A 14,878-nucleotide genomic window follows, 5' to 3' on the forward strand; every position below is an offset into this window, starting at 1 on the left:
TGAAGAAAATATTGTTTAACCACCTAAATTCAATAAAATTATTTCGAGTTTTTCCTTAAACCCAAAATTAAAACATGGTATGATCTTTTATTTAAATTACTTGTAAGAAGATGGACAAAAAGAAAAAATAAACACGTCTGCACTCACCGACGATCCGATTCCTTCTCTTAGTTCAGTTATATGGCGGCTATAAGTTACAGTCGACCGATCCCTATGAATTTTTGTACATACGATACTTTGGCTAAATATAACATGTGTGAAAAGTCCCAACCCTCTAACTTAAAAAACTCCAAAGTTATGGCATTTCTGATCAATCAGTTAAATGGCAGCTATAGGATATAGTCGACCGATCCCGGCCGTTCCGACTTATATACTGCCTTCAAACAAAAGAAGGATGAGTGGCAATTTTCAACTAGATTTCTTTATAACTGCGAGACTATTTTGCGTAGATATCGACTCTGGAAGTGATCCTGTTCCAGAATATATATACTTTATAGGGTCGGAGATGTCTCCTTTACTGCGTGGCACATTTTTGAACAAAATTATAATAGCCTTTTCAAGGTATAATAACTAGAAAACATATTTTTTTGTTGATAGCTTTATTAGATTTTCTTTAATAATGTAATGGACAAACGTCCAAGAAGTTGTCTAAGATATCGTCACCACGACTGTACTGAATGCTGGCATGTAGACAATGAAATCGCTCATCAATACCATCTAAGTTTTCGGAATCGTAATTAGTTTTAACGTTGCCAGAACTTGAAATTCCTGCTTGAATACTCTCGTCTAAACTAATATGTGTGGAAGATGAAAGTACAGGTATAGTGTCATCATAACCGGTACCACCACTGGGTAGCAAGAAATTTGGGGCGGCGATCTATTAAAAATAATAAAAATATATTATATGATATTTTATGATTTCGTTATCTTACCTGTTGATTTCTATCTGAATCATGATAGCTCAAATTGTGAAAGGATTGGCGTGCATCAAGAATTTCAGCTGATCCTATAGGTACAGCATCCAGTATATGATCTTTTTCGTAAATTTCTTTCCTAGAACCAGCATTAAAAGAGTTAATTTCCAAACGATCCTTGTTTACTAAAGTGTTTTCGTTGGTTGGCATTTTAGTTAACGATGGCATCGGATCAATTAATACTGAGCTTTGCTTAGAACTGACGGACGGCTTGGAGGAAATTGTATTATTATTACTTTTATTTATTTTTTCAAATTTTTGCACAGGAAAGCACTTGGTCTTACTCTCCAAGGCATTGTGTAATTTATCGTGGCGCAGTTTTCTATTACGAATCCGCTTTTTGTCACTTTTTTTTGGGTCAAGTCCCAATTCCCAGTAACCGCCTTTTCCCTTTTCCTCTCTTTTTTGGTTACGAAAGCAGTGATGAAGTGATAAATTATGCCTTATAGAATTCTACAAAAATTCATAATATTAAAAATTCAGATATATTACTTTTAAACTTACATTCCATCTTTTCCGGACGCGATAAAAAGCGAACTTCGACTCAATCCAAGCGCACAATTGTTGTAATGTGACACGCCCATTCTTCAACATCGCCATTCCAATTATATTTGAATAATTAAATGGTGGTTTTCTAGTCACATCAGTTTCGTATTTACTAGCTAGTTTTTCATATTCTGCTAAATCACTAAAAAAAGGAAAAAAAAATTTTTAAAAAAACTATAAACAAGAAAGGAAAGCTAACTTCGGGCGGAGCCGAAGTTTATATACCCTTGCATTTGAGTCGCAGTTCGCCAGGTGGCGCCACGCATCTTATATTATTAGATATATAGCGGATCGTATACAGTTGGCCGATCCTTATGAAATTTGGCATATCGAATTATTTTGCCCAAAGAGGAATCCATTGAAACTCCCATCCTTCTAACTTGAAAATTATCCAAGTTATGGCATTTCCGATCAATCAGTTATATGGCAGCTATATGATATAGACGGCCGATCCTTACGAAATTTGTGTGCAAAGTTTCAACTCGATAGCTTTAAAACTGAGAGACTAGTTTGCGTAGAAACAGAAAGACAGTCTGACAGACGGACATGCTCATATCGACTCAGGAGGTGATCCTGATCAAGAATATATATACTTTATAGGGTCGGAGATGTCTCCTTCACTGCGTTGCACACTTTTGAACAAAATTATAATACCCTCTGCAAGGGTATAAAAATGTTAAATTGTGGCGCAGCCCATCCTTATAAACCTAAGTTTAGTAGCAGTTTATATTATAAAATATAAATTAACCGTCGTTTAATAAATCTAATCAACATACTGTGTAATTTATACTCCCATTTTTACTCCCACACCTAAGGTAGGACTACCGGAAACGATTTTTTTAAAGATGCTTGGTGCAACATTTTTATTAGAAAATTGATTTGATGGAAAAACTCTCATAGGGATCGGACAACTATATACGAGCCAATATATATATAATAATATAAGCAGCTACTTAACTACAAGGGCATCTCAACTTCGGCTCCGTATTTGAAATAATTAAATATTGAAGGAAAAATTCGACCTAAATGAGCAAATATTAGTCGGCAAAACAAGTAATTCAAATAATGGGGCATTAGTAAGACGATCAAGATGGAGCAGCATACGCCATGGGGTGGATGCTTGAGGGGAAGTCCGGACGCCAGGTTGCAGACCAGCCAGCCAACATCTTTGACGGGTATGAGGAATATGACCTTGCTGGTGAAGCTTTTGTGGGTTGGTATAGAGGCTCTGATGGGGAGGTTTAGGACCTACACTTTAGGTCACTGAGGTGAAGCGCAACGTTTTTAACATTGGTGCAGATTTATCTGCATAGAAAGACAGCTTCTGCCCTTTTGCTAACAGAAAGCGGACCAGACGTCGCCTTCATCCAGAAAATTTTATCTTGAGAAAAAGTATATTTATTACGAGCCCAGACGCTTTACCAACGCCTTTCCATAAACTAACTATAAGCAAGAAATCACTTGGTGGACTCTAGCGCTGCAGACTTTCAAAAATTCAGTGAGGAAAGCATTCAACCGGGGGACGGTTAGGTGGCTCTACATTGTTATGGTTCAACCATTTCTACTATACGGAATCAATCTCGATATCTATGGAAATGCTTAGAGAAACGCAGCACATGCGAGAACTTTTCAGCGGTAAGGATAATGGCATAATAAAGTTGCTGGCATTATAAACTCCACCTGAAACATTGTTTTCAATTGAATCGGTGAAGCAGCCTATGTGGCAGCCCTATTGCATAGTAGGACCCTATTTAACATTTCATGGCAGGTTCTGACGATCTGGCAACAAACTAGGTTAGCATAGGTTAGAAAACCGCGTGGCAGCAGCTTTCTTTGGCGTTTTTACCACTGAGTGGAAAGATCGGCCGATTAGTGAAAGGCAACGAGAAATTCAAATAGTGCTATAGCGAAGGTTTACCCGCTGAGGGATCGTCGCGTTTGAGGAGCTGACGCGGGCCCGCATTAATCAAAAGGCTACAAGCGGCCATTTGCTGGCGTACGCGGAGTTAATTTGAGGCAGGTCGCAGATCGCAGAAGCGAGGTGAGTCATGAGGATAGGTCATGATCGTGTGAGCATGGCGTAGATGTTTTCGATTCATTAGGTCAAGGGTCTTGGCGTACAAGTTAGATCCTTAGTGGCAACGAAGCGGGATTTGAGCGGCACGCGCAGAGGAAAAAGAGAATTGTGCGTTCGGTCAGAAGAAGCAGAGCTAGTCTCAGAAACGTCGTGGCGAAAAGAGGACTTCGACTAGTTTGGAGCTAGGAGCAGAGTGAGCTCGACTGTAGCCGAAGTAGTGGCAAGCAGCCGCGACGCTTTAAGGCGCGCTCCGCTGTAAATTCGGATAGGGTACGGCCCTAACTCTCAGGAGTCGTCGTGAAGTAGGCGCCATCCTGTAGGAGCGGAAGCAAGAACGGAGCGCTTGCAGCGCTTTCAAGAAGCGGTCCGGTGTTCAAGGGAGCTGAGGTGTTCATCTGACTGATGGCCTAACGGTGCCGAAAACGGGAAAGAGGAAGTAGTGTCCGGAGACTTCGGGCTGGAACACTGCTGTTGGCGAAGGTTTTACGCTGGCTTTGTTGACGGAATAGGCGAGAGTCCTTCCGATATGTATATTTTCTTTTCCAGCCTCGAGCAGTGGAAGCGCTTCAACGGCTCGTCGCGGATATAAAAAAAAGTGAGTAATCTTTAATCTATGCCAAGCCAGCTGAAGTGACGCGAAATTCTCCGATCAATACTTTTCCGCGTTCTCCGAATTCCGGCGCAAGAGGCTTCTCTAGTTAGATAGTGGTAATCGAATATGGCCCACTTCCGTAGGCGGACTTTGCAGTGGAACTCTTTTAACTATTAAAATTTTGAATGATTAGATTAAGCGTACTTCCGCATACTTAGTCGAATTAAATATATATTAAGTTTATAAACCTTTAGTGATAAACTATCGTTAAGCGTAGTAAGAAAGAATATATATTGAATATTTACGAAGCTCGAGAAAAAGTAACCTTATTTAGAGATATAAGGACTTTCTTTAAGGAATAAATATGGAAATATAATGGAGTGAGAAAATATAATTCGCCTCGTTTAATATGCCACCGCCCTGTCGCTAGCCAGTCCCATGGACTTTCTCTGGGACCCCAAGAGATCCTTGTATCTACCGTTCTGAGGAGCTCATGTTTGACCTACGCGGTTCGTGATGCGCGCGCATCAATGTTAAAATAATTTATGATTTCCCAGGCAGCATAAGGGAAAGAGAAGGGGTGTTTCAGAACCCGCCCATTAGCCGACGGGATCTAGTCTGACACCGCGTGCAACCCTTTTTTCTCATCCGATATCACCAACGATGTCAACTCAGCACTGCAACTATTCGTTACGGTTTTAACTGAGCAATAATAATATCCGAAAATGATTCATTTAAAAGATGCGTTTTCGAATGATGTTAATGATGTTGGAAATCATTTTTGTTCTGAATAACAGTTCGAACGGTGACGTTTCGGTGGCGAGAGATTCTGTCACTCTCTCTTAAACACAGATCCTCTGTCGCTTATGATTCTATTTGTAAAACGAAACAAATTTTACAAAAGCTTCTACAATCGCTAAGATAAACATATATTGTTTTGCTGAGGCTTCCATAGGTCCTAGGGGATCAACGTGCAGGGTATATAGTGGAACCTTCCCTTTTCGATACATTGCAACCTTCCCGCTTTTCCTGCTTTTTGTTGTGGACGATACAGCTGATACAATTGTAAATCACTCGGAATAATTTTTTTCCGAGATGTGGAATATAAAACTGCTGTTGAATTCTCTGCATAGTCTTACGCACTGCTGGGTGACCTGCTTCGTAAGCACTTACGACGATTTCTTGCTCCATCAGTCTTAGAACTACTACTCATTCCCATCCTCTTTTATGAATAGTATTCCATCTTTAAGCTTATAGTTCTCCAGCGGCGAATTTTGCCTGGTAGATGTTTGTGTGAACGCATTACAATCCGTGAGAAGTTTGAAACCGAGTCCCAGAAGATAATGGCGGAACATTCTCAGCGCCAGGTACGCTGCTTTAACTTCCAGAATGTAGATGTGCTGCTTGGACTCTGCTGCCGTCGTTTTCTTACTCCGAAAGTATAGTATACCGGATGTAACTCTTCTAGAAACTCTGCAACAGGATGACTCCGAAACCTTCCTTTAAAGCATCCGTATGCAATTCGGTTGACGTTCTTATATGCAATCGGAGTACTGTAAGTTCACTTGTAAGTAACCTTTTTATCTTATGTATCGAATGTAATTCTTCTGGCCTACTCTTGAATTCGACGCCCTTTTTTAGAAAGTTTGTGGGTGGGCGAGTTATTTGGTAATAGTTTGGCATTAACTTCCTAAAGAATCCAATGAGCCCAAGGAAAGATTGCACTGCTTTCATATTAGGCATGCGGAAGCTGCTAATTGCAGTGGTTTTCTATGATCCCGGAAAAATCTTACCATCTTCGAAGTAATGGCACAAAAAGAAAATTCGTGGATTGGGAGATTCGAAAACCAAACGGAGCTCTATTAAACTCGAAGAGTCCTTCACGTGCAATGATTGTGGTGTAAGCCCGACGGCCTTTTTTCACTGGTACGTGGAAGAATCCATTTTGCAGGTCCAATACTGTAAAACCTTTGCCGTGTGCAGTTTTCGATAGTCTCCTCGTTTACAGGAACAGGAAAACAAATCGCAACTTTTTGGATTGAATTTCACCACGACGCTGCTTGTATGAATGTTTTTGTATCCAATATTCTACTCATATTTTTGTTGAAAACTAAATTTTATGAATTAAGTATAATAATTAATAGTGAATTGATATTGTCAGCTGTCAAAGATGCGTGTCTTTTATTTAAAATGAAATTTAGGGAAGTGAAGGACCTGACGGCTTGCGTGTATTTTTGTGCCTATATCACATGTTTTATTTACGTCAAACACAGCTGCAATGTATGCGCTGCACATCAAACAGGCTTCACGTTATTTAATATTTATTTAATTCAAGATCAATATCTTGAATACCATCCATTGCATTGCATTGTCTAAAGTTTTGCAAAGCATAATAAATATTTAAAAACATACAACGAGTTCAATTCTTTGTATTATATCTTTGTATTATATTCTTGTAAGCTTACCTGTAAATTTGTTCAAGCTCAATGCCATATTACTGAATAATATCTTTAATTTTAAGTGATAGTAATTTCCCTCTCACTGATCTCCTCGATGTTATTGGAGTCATTTGTAAATCGTTATATTATATATTGGGCTTAAAATACTGCGAAACCAGGAGCAAAGCAAAATGGGACCGTATTATTTTGACGCCCTGCATCATAAGGTCAGGGCTGCAGCGTAGATAAGGATTCCACAAATTTGAATCTGTGGAAAAGAGTTTGCGTTATCTAATCACTACGCTCCAGAAGAGATTCACAAGTGAATCTCATTCAAACAGCGTTGGACGGTTTGCTTATGAACAGAAGCTTTTAAGCCAAGCTAAATTTAAAATTTTAGTGTGTTGGGTAAAGCAGCCAAAGGCGAGGCTGTTTCAAATATATTATAATATATTATATTATAAAGGCTATATTATAAATATATTATAAAGGCTCTAAAACGGAGGAGCAGTGGCAGGCTTATCAGCAGTTTATATTTTGTTTGTTTCTCTCACGTACACATGCGCTTGGTGGTATTTGTACCTCATGCGCTTTTTCATGCGTTTATTGTGATAAACATAAGAAGTGCCACTAAAACGCCGGTGTTTTTGTTGTTTCAAAGTTGCATTTTAATTGCGTAATAGAGTCTGGAACTGAAGCTACTGGATCTGCTACGTCAAGTAGGAAAAGGATGCTCCGGAGACGTGCAGAAGTGACGTGTCAGAAAATGTCGGACGAAATTCAAGGGTGCTTCCCCAACCAGATCATCTTCCATAAGCTGGACCCTACCACAATTTATGGCTTGGTTCTTGGAACAAAGGTGTAGTACCCTTGAGACTGTGGATTTGGCCTTAGCTCCGCATTTGCAAGCCAATCAGGTGGGCCGCGGTAGGCCATTTAATAATCGGTCGTGCATGCTCCTGAACGCTCCGCCTGCTTCGTGTGCTTTGTGCGGCATCATGGCACATGCTGTGCCTTCTTGCCCAACGTTCGATACAATGGGGTCATCATGCTCTATTGCATCCTTGCGAGCAATTATATAGCACTACTTCCATTCCCGCTTCTGGTTTGAATCTGGCCAATCAAGCTGTGGTTGCGGCTTCTCAGGCTCCTCCTGTTACGCTAGTTACCCAGGATCACCGCGCTGAAGTAGTGTTCTTTCCCACCGATAACATTCTCATCCGTGGCCGATCAGGAGCTTTTCGTGTCGAGTGCTACTTGACTCCGGCTTACAAGTTCATCTCATCACACCACGGCTGGCCAGCCAACTTCAGCTTCATCGCACCAAATGCATTTTAGCTGTGACTGGCCCTGGAGACGCTAAGTTCACTAAGCATCCTTTAATGTTTGCCTGAAGTCACGCCTATCCACGTATTCTGTGTACATTGAGGCAGTTGAGGTATATCATATCATACAGCGTCAGCGTGGCCTGAACATATATATCTCCAAATTATCCGAACTTCCTCAGAGCTCAGCGTATGGATTTGCTGATTGAACCAAGCCTGTTTTTTGATCTGATTTGGCCGCCTCATGTAAGATGATTTCTCCTGACTCTGCAAACCCTTTTAAACTTGATTGTCTTCTCCACCAATTCTACGAACTGGAAGCCTGTATTGCGCCTATCGTTTAGGCTACTAAGGAGGAGCTCGATTGCGATGCCCCCTTCGCCATGCACCACGTCCGTCTTGAATCAGGTGCTTATTCGGTTCGTCTTCCAATCAATCACAGCGTGGAGCTGTTAGGAGAATCATACGCACAGGTGGTTCCATTCATTGGCGCAAGCTGGATCTTCATCCAAATTTAAGGGCCCAATATACGTCTCAAGCCCGCTTGCCTCGCTTGCTCCTTTTGTGGATAATGCTGGTTTGCTTCGTGTTGACGGGGATGTCATCCGATCGCTATTTCCGCGCTAATCCTCATCTACTGGAGCATGTCATGGCTGATCTTCCGAACGAGAGATTTAAAAGAGTTCAAAGCTTTGATGTAACAGGTGTAGATTTTTGGTGACCGTTTTTCTACAAGGCAGAGTTTCAAAACAAGGGTCGTATTAAATGTTATGTGAGCGTAATCATCTGCTTCAGTATGAAGGTAATCCATTTTGAGTTAGTCAAGGACCTTTACACAGCTTCGTTTCTTAGCGCGTACCAACGGTTTATTTGTACGCGACGTAAACCCAGACAGATATGGTTGGATAATGCTATCAATTTTATGGGTGCCAAGAATGAACTGATCGAGTTTCAGCGAAGATTCCTCACCCAGGATCACCAGACTTCTCTGCACGAGTTTTGCCTGTTCTATTTTGTTTGTTTCTCCCACGAGGTTTTAGGGTTAAATTAGGTTTAATTGAACCTAATTTAATTGAATTAAATATTGAAAATCTGAACTGAAACTCGTCTATTTATTCGGTTTCTATTAAAACCCGTATTAGCGTAAAACAGTGTATATTTAATACAGGGGTGCCCAAGCACTGCTTATGACAGAGCAAATTCCAATACCTATGCACAAAAGCACAAATACATATGAGCGATAGTTTTTTTTTTTTTTTCTATCGTATCACTGAAAAAAATTTTTGTAACATTTTCAACAGAAAAAAAAAAAAAAATTTTTTTCGGATAATTGAGAATTAATTTTAGGATTATAATTATTTTCAATATGCTCAATTATTTTTCGAATTTTTTTTACTGCGCTTCCATATCGGCTTGTGACGCAGATACTTTAGCATAGCATTTAATAAAATGCCTTTCCAAATTAATTTTTTTGTTTCCGCTTATTATTATATTACATATAATACATTGCTGCTCGCAAAGAAAATTTTCGACAAAGAAAAAATGCATCGTTCCACAGTCAACCATTCTGTCCAAAACCACAACAAGAAGTGATTTTTTGCAGTGAAAAGTTTTCGGCAATCCAACAACAAAATGCCAGAAAAGTGTTGAAACTGTTTAAGTGTTATTAAACTACGAAAAATTGTTATTGTAATTTGCCTTGCCTATACTGGGAGCAGCACACGTATATGATTTTGCTCTACCCATATGACAGAGCAATCCAACAACAAAGGAGGAACGAGAGCAATGGGACTGGGCATCCCTGATTTAATAGAACCAAATACGACAAAAAAAAAAAATTATGCCAAATAACACAGGCCGACAATATCCAACTTTTTTTTTCCTCCACGCATAATTTTACCTGCTCCATAACCTTTAGGCTCCCCTGAACCAAAGCCTAGAACAAACATAGGTTCTATCACCCACAGTTTCCGCGGTACACCTAAGAGAAGAAATTGATCAAATTTTACGATATATTGAATTATGGAGGCCGTGTAATGGCGATGACCATCATTGTTTCTAGTATATATCATTTTTGAAATGTATGTGTTCCAACTAAAATTAAAAAATGGTATCTAGCAGTTAACATATCTTTGGAATATTCATCCAAAGTTAAAATCTCAGATTTTCTACATCATTTTTTGGTCTTCTATGATTTTTCCCCAAACATTTTCCTATGGAAGATTTTTATTTTCTTATTGAAATCAGTAGATCATACCATGTTTTAATTTTAGATTTAAGGAAAAACTCGAAATAATTTTATATAATTTATTATAGGTGGTTAAACAATATTTTCGTTAATTAAATTGCAGTTTTTAATCTCATATTTTCAAAAAGTCATGGCTATCTAAAACTTTTTCTATGTTTAAAACGTATCTATTGCAGGTTCAGCTTGTTTAGTAAAACTTTACAGAAATTGTAGACACAGACACTGGACTGTGCAAACGACAACCAGAAAAACAGACAAACTGGTTTAATTTTGAAATAGCTGTAAAAATCGAATTTCTTGAATAACTTCTGCAAGAAATGTCGGATCGGGATACCAATCGAATTGTCAGGTTAAGGTACCAATCGACGCGTATTTAGGAGTATAATGCGAATACATAAATTGTAAATGTTCTATCTGGGGACTACATGTCCCAATTTAGTGATTCAAATTTTTTTACTTTCACTCTAATTTTTTCCAAACCAAACGATCACATGGTGGGGTACAAACGAGATGATCAAACGAGATGATCAAACGAGATGATCACCTGGTGGGACTCATTGACCAGCTTCTTTTTTTTTTTTTAAACTTTGCTTTTATTTATTGGATCTTCTCTTAATTTTGAGACTAACAATAAGTTTTCAAATCTTAACATTAACATTTAACTAACAGTAGACTAAGACTGCATTCTGGTTGCGCGTTCCTCAAGACGGTCGCTGGGTGGGTAGGTCATTGCGACGAAGTCGTGATTGGTTGCTCAACCTTGTTAGACCTCTCGCCAGGTGGTTAGGGTGCGACAATAGCTTGCTAAAGTACTTTTCCTTCTGTTCTGCGATCACATCTTTGACTGAAAGAATGTTTATGTCGCGATGTATGTTTTCGTTGCGAACGTTCCACGGTGCCCCGGTGATTGTTCTCAAGATCTTCGACTGAGCTCGCTGGACTATGTCAATATTGCTAATGCTGGCATTCCCCCATAACTGGAAGCCGTACATCCATATAGGTTTAAGTACCGAGTTATACAGCAGGACTTTATATTCAAGGCAAAGGGGAGACCGAGCGTTGATAAGCCAATGAAAGCTGCTGGCTTTTAGATTTAGGTGCGTTCTTTTAGCTTCTATGTGCCGACGCCATGTGAGTCTTCTATCGAGGTGTACTCCTAGATATGTTACCTCGTTTGCTTGCGGGAGTAGGGTGTTGTTTAGCGTAAGGGGCGGGCAGTTTTGCCTATTCAAGGTGAACGTAACGTGCTTGCATTTTTGTTCGTTTACTTTAATTCGCCAGTCTGATAGCCATTTTTCAACATCCACCAGATGAAGAGCTAGCTGCGCAGTTGCTTGCATCGGGCATTTTGAGTGGCTAAGAATAGCTGTATCATCAGCAAACGTAGATGTTGTTAGTCGTGTGCTTGTCGGGATGTCTGCTGTGTAGAGAACATATAATGTTGGTCCGAGTACACTTCCTTGAGGAACTTCAGCTCCAACAGTGAATTCGTCAGATATATCAGTGTTGCACCTCACAGCAAATTTTCTGTCGTAAAGGTAAGACTCTAAGAGCTTGTGGGTATTACAAGGAAGCATTGTCTTGATCTTGTACATTAGACCTTCTAGCCAGACTCTATCAAATGCTTGAGAGACATCTAGAAATATTGCGGTACAGTACTCGCGATTTTCGAATGCATTCCGAATTTCTGCTGTTATCCGGTTGACCTGGTCAATTGTTCCGTGCTTTTCACGAAACCCAAACTGATGTGACGGGATTCCTTCCTGGATCCTTAGGTATTTGATAAGCATAGTTTAGATAAGCATGAAAGTAGGCTTATAGGTCTATACGTCGTGGGAATTGTGTGGTCTTTTCCCGGCTTTGCTATCATTATTATAATTGACTTTTTCCATCTCGCTGGAAAGTGGCCAAGTTTTGCGATGGCATTGAAGAGCTGGGTGATAGTGCAGACGGCGCAATATGGAAGCTCAATGATCATTTTGGGAGTTATGAGGTCGCAGCCTGGTGATTTTTTCGGATTTAGTTGGTTTTTGATGATATTAGCGATTTCGTTTGGGCGAAACTCGATTGGTTCATGTTGAAGATGAGGCTCATATGGTAAAGTCGGCAGAGTAAAGGCACTAGTGGCCGGATTTGGTTGGAAGATATTTTTGAGGTGATTGGCAAACGTGCTGGCTCTGTCTGCATCGCTGCGCGCCCAGCCGCCTGTGGGATTTCTAATAGGCATCACTGTTTCTTTCGGTGAGCTTAGAGTTGGGTGAGCTCTCCATAGTGAGTGTTTTGTACTAGAAGTTGACAATTGCTCTATATAGCGGCGGTGGACATAAGCTTCTTCTTGCTGTAGGGCTTTAGTAATTTGACGTGAGGCATGTCTAAAGCTTTGCTTAGTAGATGGCGATCTGTGGAATTGCCACTCGCGACGTGAACGCCGCTTTTTGAGGACGAGCTGTTCGATTTGTAGATTTGTCTTTTTATTGCTTTGTGTATTTATAGTTTGCGATGTTGAGGCTCGAGCTGCAGAGACGAGTACAGACTCAAGTGAATTAACAAAGCTGTCTACGTTGGCTTCATCGTGGAGATGAGGACTTAGCTCAATGTGTGAGCTGATATATTTTCTGTACTTAACCCAATTGGTTTTCTGTGAGGTCAATTTTAATGGTTGTTCCAATGTTCCTGGATGTCGCAGTAGAATAAACAGGACAGGCGAGTGATCAGATGAAAGATCCGATAGAAAATTGGCGCTTATCAGATTTTTAGGGATGTTTTTGGTAATCGCAAAGTCTATTAAATCTGGTAGTTTCCTTGGGTCTGCCGGCCAGTATGTTGGTGTGCCAGAAGAAACATAGTCGAGCTTGTTCTTGGCTTTGATAATTGCATTATAGATCTACTTCCCTTTTGGAGTCACGAGACGGGATCCCCAGTGTGTGTGCTTGGCATTGTAGTCTCCTGCTGCTATGAAGTGGTCTCCAAGTGTGTTGAAAAACTGCATAAACTCTTCTTCAGCTATATTGAAGCGAGGGGGGCAGTATACGGCGGCTAGTGTAAGTTGGTTGCCAGTATTTAGTTGTATATTTATAGATGTGGCCTGTAGGTAGTTTTTAGCAAATTTGTTTTGATAATGGTGCTTTATGCGGCTTCTGATTAGAATTCCAGTCCCACCATGTGCTTTACCATCTGGATGATTTGTTCCGTAGAATGAATATCCTCGTAGTTGAAAATTGTATTTGTTTGTAAGGTGTGTTTCCGAAAGCAGCATTACATCGATATGATTGTCGAGTAGGTATTGAGCTAACTCAAGTTTATGTTGCGAAACGCCGTTAGCGTTCCACGTAGATATCCGTAGGGAAGCCATTATTTGGATTGTTGTGAAACCAGCATTTGAATCAATAGATTTTGGTTTCGCATTAAATCTTGCATAGTTTACGCATAAACGACATAAATTCCGTCAGGCTTTGTTGTAGGCTGCATATCATAGCTTCAAAGTTGCTTGCGTATGTCACATTTTTGTCAGAGTTAATGGGTCCAAGTGAGGATCTGGCTGCAGTCGAGAAGAAGACTTCAGGGTTTGATCTGGACGCCGTGAACTGTCCATTTTGGGTGTGGGCAGCTATTCCTTTCTGGTGGATGCGACTTTTCAGCTCTTTATAGACTGGGCATCCTCTATAATTAGCAGTGTAATTGCCACCGCAGTTGCCGCACTTTTTCGAGTTGCTGTCATCTTTGCTCGCTGGGCAGTGTGCGGAGTCATGAAGCTCTCCGCAAACTACACACACCGGGCGCAGTTTACAGTATGACCTTGTATGGCCATATTCCTGGCAGTTCGCACATTGTACCGGGCCATTGCGTTTGTGCGGTTCCTCAACTGTAATTCTGCGGTGCAGCAGGTACTGAAGATTGTATATTGGGTGCACTTCGTATTTCTTCAGGAGCTTGGTTTCTGGTTCGAGCTCAACCTTAAAGAGTGGCTGCGGCTTTCTATCCCTGTTAAGGATATTAAGGACTGTCTTGGCGCTAAAACCCTTCTTTTTTATCTCCGCAGGCGTTACTTCGGGCTCTATGCCCTTAAGTACGACTTGCAGGCCCTTGCTGCTTTTTAGCTGATACGTGTAAAAGTTCTTTTTATTCTCGGTAAGATATTTTGATAATACTCTGTAGTTATCTTCAGACTTCATTTGAACTTTTGTTTCTTGAATGTTGCCCTTTACAAGGGGTATTATGTGGAAGTTATCCTTACCAATAAGCTCAATAATTTTGTTGACAAGAACATTGGAACTTTTTTCGCGTATATAGATAGGCGGAGGTTTTGGCTTCCTTTTCTCATCTTCAGTGGATTCGACGGCCTCAACCTCATCGGCGTCTGCCAAGATTTTAAATCGGTTTGAGTTAATGGGCGTTTCTTTTGCTGCTAGGCTAGCATTGCCACGGGTTATTTTGCGTTTGGAATTCAGGGGCCTCAGCTTCCTTTTGATTTGGATGTAGCGATCCATGCCAGTCTGCACAGCCGGCTTAATATAGTCATTGTTTTTGTTTTGGTTTTCGGGCAGAGCGGACGTATTACTATTTGCGCTGCTAGCTGATGACGTCGTTAAACGCGCTGTCGATACAGTTGCGGTTGTTGTTGTTGTTACTGTTGACGTTGTCAAAGAAATTGAGGTACTAGTTACTGCACTCTTTGGCT

The 14,878-nt window shown here is 40.4% G+C and overlaps 1 protein-coding gene across 1 annotated transcript in view; it reads right to left on the reverse strand.

Moving 5' to 3' along the window:
* Positions 1–566: 566 nt before the first annotated feature.
* Positions 567–14,878, reverse strand: part of LOC6505486 (meiosis-specific transcription factor mei4) — an 84,161-nt gene continuing 69,849 nt past the window's right edge. Inside the window, exons 3-5 of the mRNA XM_032455876.2 lie at positions 1,479–1,662; positions 933–1,427; positions 567–877 (exon numbers count right to left, since the gene is read on the reverse strand). Coding sequence (XP_032311767.1) covers positions 614–877; positions 933–1,427; positions 1,479–1,662 — 943 coding nt within the window. The 3' untranslated portion in view covers positions 567–613. The remainder of the gene's footprint in view (positions 878–932; positions 1,428–1,478; positions 1,663–14,878) is intronic.

The sequence above is a fragment of the Drosophila ananassae genome (genome assembly GCF_017639315.1).
Source record: "Drosophila ananassae strain 14024-0371.13 chromosome 4 unlocalized genomic scaffold, ASM1763931v2 tig00000054, whole genome shotgun sequence".
Classification (NCBI taxonomy): domain Eukaryota; kingdom Metazoa; phylum Arthropoda; class Insecta; order Diptera; family Drosophilidae; genus Drosophila; species Drosophila ananassae.